At 37.4% G+C, this 14295-nt stretch overlaps 4 protein-coding genes across 4 annotated transcripts; 1 reads left to right on the top strand and 3 right to left on the bottom strand.

Annotated features, from left to right (window-relative positions):
• Window positions 1-85: 85 nt before the first annotated feature.
• Window positions 86-506, bottom strand: GCK72_016205 (uncharacterized protein; the record flags this gene model as incomplete). The annotated part of the gene is made up of 2 exons (XM_053731384.1): window positions 86-292; window positions 432-506. 2 exons carry the CDS (start codon window positions 504-506, stop codon window positions 86-88), a joined length of 282 nt encoding a protein of 93 aa, XP_053586156.1.
• A 438-nt stretch (window positions 507-944) lies between these two features.
• Window positions 945-2812, top strand: GCK72_016204 (uncharacterized protein; the record flags this gene model as incomplete). The annotated part of the gene is made up of 7 exons (XM_003091944.2): window positions 945-985; window positions 1036-1138; window positions 1478-1611; window positions 1655-1718; window positions 1764-1950; window positions 2410-2518; window positions 2572-2812. 7 exons carry the CDS (start codon window positions 945-947, stop codon window positions 2810-2812), a joined length of 879 nt encoding a protein of 292 aa, XP_003091992.2.
• Window positions 2813-3356: 544 nt separating this feature from the next.
• Window positions 3357-5674, bottom strand: GCK72_016203 (uncharacterized protein; the record flags this gene model as incomplete). The annotated part of the gene is made up of 5 exons (XM_003091956.2): window positions 3357-3761; window positions 4153-4546; window positions 4610-4803; window positions 5386-5495; window positions 5623-5674. 5 exons carry the CDS (start codon window positions 5672-5674, stop codon window positions 3357-3359), a joined length of 1155 nt encoding a protein of 384 aa, XP_003092004.2.
• Window positions 5675-9844: 4170 nt separating this feature from the next.
• Window positions 9845-14284, bottom strand: GCK72_016202 (uncharacterized protein; the record flags this gene model as incomplete). Its single annotated transcript, XM_003091953.2, has 8 exons — window positions 9845-10021; window positions 10072-10261; window positions 10681-10882; window positions 10927-11047; window positions 11848-12155; window positions 12206-12803; window positions 13374-13638; window positions 14181-14284. 8 exons carry the CDS (start codon window positions 14282-14284, stop codon window positions 9845-9847), a joined length of 1965 nt encoding a protein of 654 aa, XP_003092001.2.
• Between the last annotated feature and the right edge of the window lie 11 nt (window positions 14285-14295).

Below are 14295 nucleotides of genomic sequence, written 5' to 3'. Positions count from 1 at the left end.
GATCGAAAATCAGTGTTTTTCACCGATTTTGACACAAGTTTTAGCTTAAACCTGACTTAAACTCTGAAATAATCGAATTTTTTGTTCAAAACCGTACATCTTGAGCTTTACAAGCCTGAACGACTTGTTTCACATCATAATGTCCACGATTGATGCGTTGAGCGTTCGGAAAAATCAATTTCATCTCTTTGGCGAACATTTTCAGCCGAGATGACGGATCACGACTCGTTGTGATCACAATTTTCGGATCTTGAGACCCAGCCCATCGATATTCACTGTCCACTTCGTATTGCTAAAGAAAAATCAATTTTTATGAGAATTAATTCGATTTTTCTCACTTGTCCTCCCCAATCCGAGCCTTTCGCCTACTCAATCGCATCTTTTCGAAGATTATAATCGATTTTTCTGCAATTCTTCACTATTTTTATCACTTTTAATGCAAATATCATTTTTAAAGCTGCGCGTAGAATAGTGTACATTGTACGCAGAGTCCGCAACGTGAACATTAGAAGTCAATGTGGATTTACGTGGCGGTTGTTTTAAATTTATTGAACTTTAATTGAGCTAGAAATCACTGAAAATCACTGAAAATCACTAAAAATCCATAAGATTCCGGCTGGAATTTGTCTTAAAATATCCCGTTTTTCAGAAAAACCAAAAAATCTCCCAAAATCCGAATAAAAACGGGAAAAATATCATTAAAATCAAAAAAACAAGAAAACCCTGAAAATCTAAGAAATTTTAAACGAAATCTAATCACAACTGAGCTGAAACTCATCTTTAAAACTTCCCCTTATCAGAAAAATCAAAAAATCTCCCTAAAAATAGAAAAAAATCGAAAAAATTAACGTGAACTATCCTAAAAACCTTAAAAACACACCTTCTTCTAAGAAACCCGAAAATGTTTAAAAAAAATTTATTGCGAAGAAATTCAATCAATCATCATGATAATTGCCTTCGGATTCCTACTGTTCTTGGCAATAAGGTTAGGCGTCGCCTTTTTTCAGATTACCCGTAATACCTCATTAATTTCAGCCCATGTTATTCGCAGAGTAATTCCGGATCGATTAAGATTGTTGTTGTCGGAAAAACGGACGATGCAAATGTGACGGAATTGTTTCAGGAGACGATTGATAGTGTAGGCGGGCGGGGAGCAAGTAGTACTGACTAGGGAAGGTCATGGAGTCTTATGGGGGCGTGACCTATATCATTTGAAAGCTGGGAAAACGCTGATTCCAAATATATATTCAGTTTGACCATCGAGGTCTGGTATTCGAGAAAAATTGGGCCAAAGTTTTTCATTTTGAAAATTTGACCCCATTTTTCTCGAATACCAGACCTCGGGGGAATAAACTGAATATATATTTGGAATCAGCCTCTTCTCAGCTTTCCAACGATATACGTCACGCCCCAATCAGAACTTTCCCTAATCAGTTCTACTCAGAAATAGTGCTGAACCTACCTAAACACCTTCCAGATCGCCCTATTCATTGCTAAAAATCATCAAAAAGCTCCTCAAATCTACTTTCATAAAGAGGGTGACATGTGTGAATACGTGGGAGGTATCGATAGAGCGAAGATGCGCTCCGACTTCATTTTAGTCGTGAAAATGTGAGATTTTAGGAAAAAATTCTATTCAAAACAAATTTTTCAGTGAAAACACCACAAAATTCGATTGTGATCCGGAATGGGGCAGACAAAGTTTCGCGATTATGAATGTAGGAAACGCGCTCTATTGATAATAGTACACATCGTGATTTCAGTTCCTACCCTCTAAATTTGGGGATAAGATTCCGTTCTCTGGTCGTTTGGCATTCACGTCTTCTGAATCTGAAGCGGATTCTGATAAGGATTGGCTGAAGGTGATGTCGGCGAAGAGACTTCTGTCAGTGTTGAAACCACATTTCTTGTCTCCGCAAAGTCGGATTCCGGATGAGTATCCTTTTAAAGGTATGAGAGTGGAAAATGCGCTCTACTGCACACCCTCGACACGCAACCGCGCTCTACCGAAACCGAAGAAAATTGTGTGCGAAATTGAGAGATTCAAAGAAAAAGAGACATTTTCAAAGGCTTTTCAGTGGAGCGCAGTTGTAAGAACTGTGCCGAGCCAGTATTAACACAATTTTGACATTTTTGGGTGATTCCGCCCTTTATATCGATTTTTAGGTCATTTCTCCCAAAAAACCCAATTCTCTACTCGTTTTCAGCTCGCTCAAAAACTCTAAAATGCGATTTTCAGCTCCAAAATCAAGTTTTTGCTGTAAAAATCCCAAATTTTGAATCAAAATACCGATTTTCCGCCCATTTTCTGCGCATCCGACCCGAAGGTTTCGGTAGGGCGCGGTTGTAAGACGTTTGTCTCGTGATAATATGAAAATGCGCTCTACGGCACATCTCTAAATTTTCCAGCTGAACGAGAAGAACGCGTAAAACGTCGAATGTTGAAAGCAGTCATTGCTCTGATGGGTCTTACCGTCTGCTCACTTCTCGTTATAATGTTCCTTGGAAGTTTGTCAAGGTGAGCGGCTTGAAAGTGCGCTCTACTGTACACCTGAACACACCATGTTTCAGATACAATGAATCGAAGAAATTGAAGGAACAAGAACTGGAGAAAAAGAAGAAACATGAGCAACAAGCACCGTTGGCAATTGCACCAGCTGCGGATAGACATCCGGAAAAGTCTGAAAAGTCTGAAAGGTCTGAAAAGAGTGCAGCGACAAAGACGGCGATATCTGGGAAATCTGGAAAATCTGAAAAAGAGCCATTGCTTGGGAATTCAAGTAAATCGAAAAAATCAGAGAAGGAGGAATAGAGTAAAGACTGAATACAAGAAAAATGAAGTTTATTTATTAGAATCGATATATTTTATGTATTTACAAAAAAAGAGACGGCCCGTGTTTATATACAGTAATGACCAAACTTGCGAACCGGGCCGGCTCGTAACTCGCTTCAAACTCAATATTATGAGCTGAAAAATATACCAAAATGTAGATCACGACGAGTTTTATATCCGTGACCTACTACGGACCGGATGGCAATTCTTTAATGTGCCGCGGACCGGACTAGAATAGCTTTTTTGGCACTTTTTCCCGGCCCGCGACATATTGACGAATCCGGCCCGTAGTAGGTCACGGGCATAGAACTCGTCGAGATCTACATTTTGGTATAGTTTTCAGCTCATAATATTGAGTTTGAAACGAGTTATGAGCCGGCCCGTGTCGGCCCGATTCGGCCCGGTTTTTACGTATGGTCCAACCCAAAGAAAATTTTGTTTGCACTAACTAAACAAATCAAAAGTCGAGCTCAATTTCTCGTGGAAAAAGTAAAAAGAATTGCAATGAAGACAACGGGATCAATTAACGAGACGCAAGAAATATCGAATTATAATTTAATTTTATGTCTTCGATGTAACTCTCGACGTCATCTGTTGCGTTTCCGAACACAATACCATGTTTTCGTAATTCTCGTTTCTCGTCACTAATAATATCGCTCGTGATTGTACTAATTTGACTCCACTTCGCTAGTGCATCCTTTGCAATTTTCCTTCTCTCTTCATGTCCAATATTCGCCAGAGTTTCGTGTGATATATCGGGCACGTCAAAATTGTTTTTGTTCAGGAAATTATTGACAATTTTTCGTTCTACGAAATTTACACCATTTGTTACGCAGAAGTCTACGATGGCAAGGTCTTTCTGCTGGTTAGAGCCGATGTTTCCAATGTTCAAGTCTCGGATGCCTAAGATGAGGGAGAGGAGATAACTCTGAAATGAATTTTATTTAAATCAATCATACTTGCAAACCGGGCCGAAACGGGCCGACCCGGGCCGGCTCGTAACTCGCATCAAACACAATATTATGAGCTGAAAAATATACCAAAATATAGATCTCGACGAGTTCTATGTTCTTGACCTACTACGGGCCGGATGGCTGTTAGTTAATGTGCCGCGGGCCGTGAAAAAGTGCCAAAAGACGCGAAAATGGCTAAAAAAGACATTCTAGCCCGGCCCGCGGCACATTAGCGAATAGCCATCCGGCCTGTAGTGGGTCACGGAAATAGAACTTGCCGAGATCTACATTTTGGTCTATTTTTCAGCTCATAATGTTCATTTTGACGCGAGTTACGAGCCGGCCCGTTGACAAGTATGGTCTTACCTCGACTACAACTTTTTTTTGAAGCGCGACATCCTCGATCTTGTCTACCTCTGTGAATTCTTTCACTTTCTCTGTTAAAATAGTCGTTGATCCTTCGTAATACGGGAAAAATACAACAGGCCCAACTCCGATGATTTGGAGGAGTCGGTACGCGAACATTTCTCGGAGATCGGGTGGATGTCGCTTCATTGAACTGTAGGAACATGATGTACCGGCTTGGTGAAAAGTTTTCATAAAGTAAGTTGTGTCCTTTCCATCGCAAGTGACGGTCACCACTATTCCTGATCGAGTTCCTCCTGTTTTTTCCTTGAAGTTAAGTGTTGAATTCGGAAACTTTTTGTTGAAGAACTTTTTAGCGCTTTCTTTAAACGCGACTGAAGTCCGATCGAGTAGTCTGAAATACGAATATTATTATTTTGGTCTATATTTATAAAAGGATTTGAACAAATCAACAAACCTGGTCATTTGTTCAATACTCTCGGCCCACGTTGTCGTAAAAGAGGTGTAAGCTACAAAAAATTTCGATTCATGGAGTAGTTTTGAAATTTCAATTGCTGTTTGCGCAAGCGTGGTCCGTTCCTTATTTTTGTAGTTTTTTGTCTCTTCAAAATGCTCCAAGTATGTTTGCCAGTGGTCCAGAAAAGAGTGTTTCTAAAATATTTTTTTTGTTTAAATTTACCCATAAAATGATCTAGGTACAGTACTGGCCAAAAAGATTTCATATTTTGTCTTCCTCAGTTGAAAAGGACCAATTTTGAAATGGAGTTACGGTATCACTGATTGTCTCACAGCGTAGATTATATATAAATCATACAGAACAAAGGTAGATCTTCATCTAAGTAGTTGACAACTTTTCTGTACGAACACTCCCTAGAGAGTTACATATCGACAAAGTAATTTCTCTCTCAAATCTGCCAATTTCAGTGCAAAACAGGGCGATTTTTGAACTGTCCCCTTAAAACGACCATAACTCTCTAGGGAGTGTCCGTACAAACAAGTTGTCAACTACAAAAATGGAGTTCTTCTCCTGGTCTGTACGATTCATTAAAAATCTACTTGATGGGACAATCAGTATTACTAAGACACACTCTCAAAGTTGGACATTTTACCTCAAAAAGGAAAGTATGATATCTGTTTACTGTATATCCAATAAAAAGCCTTATATTTCACACAAATGAAATTATACACCGTAACAATAGATAGTAAATTCTGAAAAACAAAAATTCAACTTACCACATGAATCTCTTCGCCAAATTCGATTTCTTCGAATTTCGACAACGGATTTTTAACAATGGGAAGGTCTTCATTGCGGAACTGCAAGTGTTGAAACTTGGGTGGAATACCTGTGACAGACTCAATTTCTTTTTTTAAATCTGTGTATAGAATCTGAAAATAGGAAAATAGAAAAATGAAATATGTCGATAAGAATGTAATATCAAAGCAAGACCTGTTTGTCGAATTCGATCCTACTGGCCGGCCGAGCGATGTTATCTCCCACCAAGCGAATTAGCATCCATACCATATCTGAAACCAAAGAATTAATAAAAAAAAATAACGCTATCACGAAATCAACGCGAACTGCAGTAGAAAAGGAAGCCTCATCTTAACTATTTTTGGAGTGAGGCAACGATTAATTGGGTTCATGGTTCACAAAAAGGGTCACATGGTCTAATGGTTTGGCACTGGTTTGGTCACAGAAAGTTAAACACTAGATACGATGACGTTGGCCACCAACCAGGTGGGCACAAGTTGAGAAAACGCAAGACTAGACACAGTAGCGGTCATAAGTGAGTATACCGCCATACTTTCATATGTATCTCAGCTGAAACAAGCCTGTTTTGCATAAACCTTTTTTTAAACTAGCTGAACTATTCAGTAAAACTGACATAAGCACGATATTTCAAAGTCAACCTATGCAAACGCGCTTTGTTGAGACAATATGTTTGGTCATATTATTTGACGCCTAAATTTCACTTTTTAAAAGTATTTATTGTTCTTTCAAAAAATTGGCCTTTCTCGGTTATATTTCTTCTTAAAACTATTTCTTGTCAAAGTTCTTCAGTTTGAACAAAAAAATTTAGGTAAGCTATTTTCTCAAAAGAACGCGTTTGTCTAGGTTCACTTTGAATTATCGGGCATAAGTTTCTTGTTTGAAGTGATCTCATGATTTTTTATTTATTTTCCAATCATATTCTCTTAATTTTATAATAATGTCCTTAATATTTCAGTTCGAATGATTCAATTCAGGAAAAAATTTCAAAAATTCAAAAAAAATATATTTTCTCTTTGAAAATTCTTTTTTTGGACTCTTTCATGTTGTCGCGAGACAAATGTCATTCAGAGAGAGAGAGAGAGAGAGGCCTCCAGCGAAGGCACTCTCGATTCAAACAAAAAAGCGGGAAAACGCCATTTGTCAGTGGAGCGCGTTTGCGGTCTCAGATTTTTTCTTTTTTAATTTTCTCGTCGTTTTAACGATGAATTTTGTGTTTTAATGCAAGGATTTGGGATATACCTATTCACGCCGTCCTTAACACCTGGTAGCAATTCGGAACGATTCCAAACTTGCAACCCCTTGAGGTTCCCTTATGAGTATTATCGAAATAAAAAAGTTCCGACATTTTTTCCTCGTCGGTGTTTGCGGACTCAAGCCAAAATTATCAATTTTTTTGTTGCGACAATACATTCCCCGGGGGGGTGGTAAGAAGGTAGTGGGTGCTACAGTAGCGATCATAGGTGAGTACACCTGCATACTTTCATATGTATCTCAGCTGAAATAAGTCCGCTTTGCACAAACTTTTTTTTCAAACATAGCTGAAACATTCAGCAATACAAAAATGAGTTTTTTGAAATAGTTCCAATTCTGATTTTTTTTGATAATCGATTTTTCCTGATCGTGATTTGAAAATTCGAAAAAAAAACTTTTTATTTTTCTCTTGGAGTTATTGAGTTTTTGTTGTCAAAATGTTGCAAAACACTTAAATAAACAAAAAATTATGTTGAATCGGCATTCTACTTTGTGAGCATCGTGCCACAGCTCCAGAAGTCAAAAGTAGTGCTCTCGGGAAAATCACTATAACTCATCAAAAAATGCTCCAAATTTGCCGAAACATGTACCAAAAGATGTGTCTTGATTTTTTCTACAAACAAACATTAAAAAGTTTTAATTTTCAGAAAAATCATTTTTCTAATTTTTTTCACTCAAAAATTTTTTTGATTCCCATTTTTTTCTAATTTCCGATATTTTCTGGCTGTAAAACAAAGAAAGAATGCAGAAATGTGTTTGATCATGTGTGGAAAAACACTTTGTATCCAGTTTGTGAGAGTTATGTTCGTTTTATAGCCAGAAAATATCGGAAATTAGGAAAAAAAATGGGAATCAAAAAAATTTTTGAGTGAAAAAAATTAGAAAAATTATTTTTTCTAAAAATGTATCTTTTTGATGTTTTTTTGTAGAAAAGCTCAAGACACATCTTTTGGTACATGTTTCGGCAAATTTGGAGCATTTTTTGATGAGTTATAGTGATTTTCCCGAGAGCACTACTTTTGACTTCTGGAGCTGTGGCACGATACTCAGAAAGTGGAATGCCGATTCAACATAATTTTTTGTTTATTTAAGTGTTTTGCAACATTTTGACAACAAAAACTCAATAACTCCAAGAGAAAAATAAAAAGTTTTTTTTTCGAATTTTCAAATCACGATCAGGAAAAATCGATTATCAAAAAAAATCAGAATTGGAACTATTTCAAAAAACTCATTTTTGTATTGCTGAATGTTTCAGCTATGTTTGAAAAAAAAGTTTGTGCAAAACGGACTTATTTCAGCTGAGATACATATGAAAGTATGCAGGTGTACTCACCTATGATCGCTACTGTAGGTCTGAGTACACGGCGAAACAATCTGGACATTTCTGAGGCCGTGGAACATTCTAGAAATTTCACTTTGAACATTTGGTGGTCTCCAAGTTTTCGTCGTTTTTTTTAAACCCATCTCTGTTGTATTCCTATCAATTTTTGTTGTTTTCTATAAAATTTATTGAAAGAAAACGACAAAATTTAAAAAAAACCACATGGCCGAAGTCGAATTTCTGCGATCGCTCACAGCGAGTTTCAGACCGAATAAAAAACTCTTTCAATACATATGACAATGGAATCACAGACATACATACATTACTCTAAGAAGATCGAGGGGTCGTGGCTGAAGATCGCATAAATAACGGCTCTAGAACAATGAAAAATGAAACATCTCATAAATCAATTATCAGCAGAGAGATCTATTGTGCAAATGCCTTATTTACATTTATTCCATCTGTTAAATCTCTAAGAAGACACCCATTTTATTTGCGTTGTAATATCAAAAATAGTAACAAATCCAGCTCCCAGTTCTTGACCAACCGTACTTTAAACTGTTGGAACTCTCTACCCGTTTCTTCTTTCCCGGTTAAATCCTCCTCCCGTTCGTTTAAAACTAACTTGAAACATGTTGATTTGTCTAAGTATCTAACTCTTTCTCCCCTCAACTATTAATGTTTCTACTTGTCTCCCCCCTCCCTCTCTCGTTTTTGGCCTATTCACGAGGTAGCAAAAAAGGGCAAAACTATTTTTCTCTTTTTTACTACTTCCAAAGGGAAAAATAGTTTTTTACCACCTAATTTTGCGTCCTCCAGAATCGGCCCATCAAATATTTATTTATCTTTTTGAATCCACTTCGGTTGTATCAGTGGCTCCTTGCCCTTCATATCGAATTAAAATAAAAATAAATCTCAAAACTCCAGTAAATCAAAAAAAAATCAAAGAAAGAGGAACAGAGTAAACACTTTTTACTTTACTTAAGATAAATGTAGTTTATTTATCAGAATCTATATTTTATGTACAAATAAATTACAGCCCGTTTATATCTATACAGTAATGGTCATAATTATATTAGCACGGTATGCTTCTTACAACCGCGCTCTACCAAGCTCTTGTCTCTGCTTTCATACTGAACAAAGGCGGAGCCATACAGGAAATGTGTGGGTGAAACAATTCAATTAGAACAGATAGAAATAATGATTTAAGACAGCCTATGAATCATAGAATCGAGGGAAAGAAAATGGGAGATAAAGTACTTCGAGTACATTGAGAGACGAGCTAATAACAACATTGGTCGTTTTCAGTTGAAAATTTCCAACTTTGAGAGAGTGTCTTAGTAATACTGATTGTACCATCAGGTAGATTTTTAATGGATCGTACAGACCAGGAAAAGAACTCCATTTTCGTAGTTGACAAGTTTTTTGTACGGACACTCCCTAGAGAGTTATGGTCATTTTAAGACGACAGCTCAAAAATCGCCCTGTTTTGCACTGAAATTGGTAAATTTGAGAGAGAGAAATTACTTTGTCGATATGTAACTCTCTAAGGAGTGTCCGTACAGAGAAGTTGTCAACAACATAGATGAAGATCTACCTTTGTTCTGTATGATTTATACATAATCTACGCTGTGAGACAATCAGTGATACCGTAACTCCATGGACCATGACACACTCTCAAAGTTGACTCAAGGCAATTCTGATTGTCCCACAAAGTAAATGTTTTATGAATCAAGGGTAGGTTTACATGTTCGTAGTTGACTATTTTTTTTATACGGGCACAATCAGTGATACTGTGCCACCCTCTCGGACATTTTCAACTGAAAATGGCTATTCAAACAAAGTTATCATCTAATAATAGTCTCCTCCATAGCCTCCCGAGCAATCTCTTCAAATATATGATCACATTTTGAGACAGCTGGACCAGTCAAATGGACACCATTATCCATGAAGGACAGCATTGTTTTCCGATCGAAGCTTAGGTACTTGTCGTTCTCGACGAACACCTTGCCTAGGTCGAACACCTGAAAGCAAACGGGGTACTGTAGCTATCACCACTACTGGAGGTACTAACCTTGCACTTGTTGCACTTGATCTTGCTGAATCTCTCTCTTGCATTCGTCATGAAGTCGTCAATTTCAATTTTATTCAAATGAAGGGTCTCCAACTCCGATGGCTTGCGTGTGACATGTTGTAAAAAGACATTCATGAAGTTCAATGGATAAGAGGGATGAGGTGCGAGGATATAGATTTTTTGAACGTATCTGAAAGTTTTAATTATGTACAGTGCCAAGATATAATTGTATGTATTCAATTTGACCGTGAAAATGTCCGAGAATGCATTACGGTATTAGTGATTGTCCAACAAAGTGTATGGACTACACAGTTCAAAAGTAGAACTCAATTTTTGTAGTTGACAACTTTTTTTTACGGACACTTCCTAAAGAGATACATATGGTGAAAGCAATTTCTTCTTTAAAATGCGAGCTGTCGTGTTAAAAGGGTCATAACTCTCTAGGGAGTTTCCGTACAAAAAAGTTGTCAACTACAAAAATGAAGCTCTACTTTTGATCTGTACAGTCCATACAAAATTGAGTCTGCTGGACAATCAAGTGATACCGAAATACACTGATAAAGTTGGACAATTTCAACTGGAAAAGTTTACAGTGTATATTTTACTCACTTTTCATAGAGCGCAATGTTATCGTTCATTCTTTCCACAATTTCATCCTTTTCTTCATCTAGAATTGGTTGATTTATTCCCCGTGAATATCTGGAGGCAATGAATAAAACATCCGGTTTATGAGTCTCCACTTGCTTCCTCATTGTCACCAACGACGCTTTCGAATGATAGGCGCTGGGTTCCCAGAAGAAACCGTTGGAATCTAAAAATCTTTGATTTATTTTAAAAGTTCTGGAAGACCTGAACCTCGAATACAGAGATATCTCCACTCGGAATAATTATGGTGGAATTGTGTGCGGATATGTTCGTTCAAGTTTATGGTATAGCTGTTGCCAATTATCATTACGGAGAGGCGTCCTTTGGCTTTCTGGAAATTTTATACTAGATTCGATATATGGGACGTGACTTATATCATTGGAAAGCTGAAGTCACGCGGATTTCAAATATATATTCAGTTTTTGCCCTGGAAACCTGGTATTCGAGAAAAACGAAGTGGGGAGTTAGAAAATTATTGCCTTTTTAGGCCGAAGGCTGGAGGCCTAAGACTTGAGATTTAAGGCTCCAAGTACCTTAAAATGTAGTTTATATAAAAAATGAAGTCAAGTATGTCCAGAAATTCCCAAAATTTGGTGGTGTTTCCAGAAAGTTACAAAGATTTGAAAACTGCAAACATTTCACTTTTTTCCAACTGTGAAACGTTATATCTTGAAGACTACTTTAGCAATCAAAACACTACAAACTACAAAAACAATCTACATAAAATTTGCTACATTTTTGCAGTTGACACTTTTCTGATAGCTCCTCCTTTTTTTTTAAAAAAGCGCGTTGCTAAAGATTGGCGACCTATTGCAAGAGAAGCTCTTTTCCGCTTTGATGCGTTGTATCTCAAAAATTGGCGGAGCTAGCAAAAAGTTGTCAACTTCAAAAATGTAGGTCTTAATTTGATCTATATAATGAAAGTAAAGTATAAAATTGAAAAAAAGCTAGACGGGATCTTACACTATCTCAAACGCGGAATTTTTGATTCTTTAACTTTCTAAACTTTGACCTCATTTTTCTTGAATACCAGGTATACCAGGACGAAAACTGAATATATATTTGGAATCAGCGTTTTTTCAGCTTTCTAATGGTATATAACACATCTTATACCTCCAAACTAAAACTCACCGGATATCGACAATAAGTGAACTCATAATCATTGTCATACAACTCCTGAAACGCCGTCTCCACACAACTCTCATTCGTCTTCTCATACGACGTAATAAACGGAAGAAGTGCCTGATTTTCATCTACAATTTTTTGAACTTTCGGAAGAAATTTCGGCTTCCAGAACTGATGGTTTCGGGTACTGTATTGGATGGAGACATTGAAAACGATGAGAAGGAATATTAAAAGGAAGACGGATTTGAAGTCGAGTTTCAGATATTGTTTCTCGTAGAAGTGGTGGAGAATGATGGATATGACAAAGGTGAGAACTGAAATTTTATAAATTGTAAACTACAAACTACACTTGGTTTAAGCTTACCAACGCAATAAATATGACTGGTTACTGTAGTGCTCATGAAAAATGCAATAATTGGCCAGTGTACAAGGTAGACAGAATACGAAATATCCCCCAGATAGCGTAAAGATTCTGATTTCAAGAGTTGACAATTTTCGGACTCCATAAAAATAATAAAGGCGGCCACGAAAGTAATCAATGGGCGGAGCCACATTTCATCGATTTTCGCTGGTACCAGACAGAGGAATAATATAGTGACAGTGCAAGTTGCCACGTCATCAGATGAGATTTCGAAGATTGTATTTCTTGTCTTCGTCTTCCGATCCTCCGCTTTTTTCAAATTTTTCAAATATTTGAATTCCCTCCAAAACAGGGCGGTAAAGCCTGCAGCGAATTGCCAAAGTCTCAAAAGCATAAAGTTGAATGCGAATTGAGGATTGATCATCAAAAACAGAGACATTCCGATTAACGTGATCAAAATGACGGCGGTTAGTCGGAGTACGGTAGTTTTGAGGAATTGTAGACCGAAGAAGATGAATGGGACGAGTAGATAGAATTGGAGTTCGACGCCTAATGACCAGGTGTGGATGAACGCGTTTATGGAGGTGCCGTCGGCGAGGTACTGGAATAAGGAAATGAATTATTTTTGATGAATTCCAATCTTACAAAGGGAAGGTCATGGAGTTATGTGTCGTCACCTATATCATTAGAAAGCTGAAAAAACGCTGATTCCAAATATATATTCTGTTTTTACCCTCGACGCATGGTATTCGAGAAAAACGTGTTAAACGCAAGAAGTTTTGCGGCAGCAGGGGTGTTCAAGGCACAATCGCCAAGTTTTTTCGCAAAATTCCAAAAGAGAATTCTGGATTCTTGGATCAGGATTAGGGCTGTGCGCAAAAAATTTTCGTTCGAAAATGTTTTCGAAAATTTTCGGACGAAATTTTTTTAACAGTTCGGCACAGCCCTGGTCGCAACCACCACCAAGTTTTTTCGGATAATTCCAAAAGAGAAAGGATATCAGGATGCAAAAGAAAAGAATATTTTTGTTGAACTTTAACCCTGTTTTTCTCGAATACCAGACCTCGAAAGCAAAAACTAAATATATATTTGGAATCAGCGTTTTCTCAGCTTTCCAATGACTTATAACACATCTCATAACTCCATGATCTTCCCTAGTTATTCTTCAAACCTGATGAAAATAATCTGCGGCGTCCGTGATGAAAAGTTGATTTGGCAGCAGAAACAATGCTCCCAGTGAGTACCTTCTGTTCGCTTTCCACCAAAACTCTCCGAGATATAAATGGACGAAAATCAGAGAGATCGCGATGAACAAATAGTAGAGTGGGAGGATTCGACGGAAGCGACGATAGTAGAATTGGAATATATCGGCGAGTTTATGGATTTTCAAATGGTTTAGATTACGAGCCATGAGGTATCCGGAGATTACGAAGAAGCTGAAAATGTGTTGATTTTCCAAGTCTGAAGTCAAAAAACACCCAACTTTGACATGTCCCCTTGGTGTCACATTTTGTCCCAAGTGCCCAACATTTGTATTTTTCTAGTAGATCAAAAATGGGGCTACATTTTTGTAGTTGACAACTTTTTCATAGCTCTTCACACTTTTGAGATACACGCTTTCAAAAATTAGCGGAGAGAGGGAGAGACGCTCTCGTTTCTCCGCGTCTCTCCTCCCAGGTGCCTAACTTTGAAAGCGGATATCTCAAAAGTGTGAAGAGCTATAAAACAGTTGTCAACTACAAAAATGAAGCCCTATATTTAATCTACAAGAAAAATAAAAATTCGGGACAGTTGGGACAAAGTGTGACACCAAGGGGACATGTCAAAGTTGAGTGTTTTTTTCATTTCAATATTTAGATGCATAACTTTAAAAGCGCATATCTCAATAGCGTAAAGAGCTATAGAAAAGTTGTCAACTACAAAAATGAAGCCCCCCTTTTCTTATTCTATACAATTAACAAAAAAATTTACCACTCACATATCAACTCCCAGGAATCCATTGACAAAGACTAACGGAAATAGGTGATAGATTAGTACGAAGAATATTGCCAAGCCACGTAGGCATTGAATATCTACTCGCATTCTTTTTCAAT

The sequence above is a fragment of the Caenorhabditis remanei genome, chromosome IV (genome assembly GCF_010183535.1).
Source record: "Caenorhabditis remanei strain PX506 chromosome IV, whole genome shotgun sequence".
Lineage (NCBI taxonomy): Eukaryota > Metazoa > Nematoda > Chromadorea > Rhabditida > Rhabditidae > Caenorhabditis > Caenorhabditis remanei.
The sequence above is the reverse complement of the archived record's forward strand: the minus strand, read 5'-3'. Positions and strand labels throughout refer to the sequence as shown.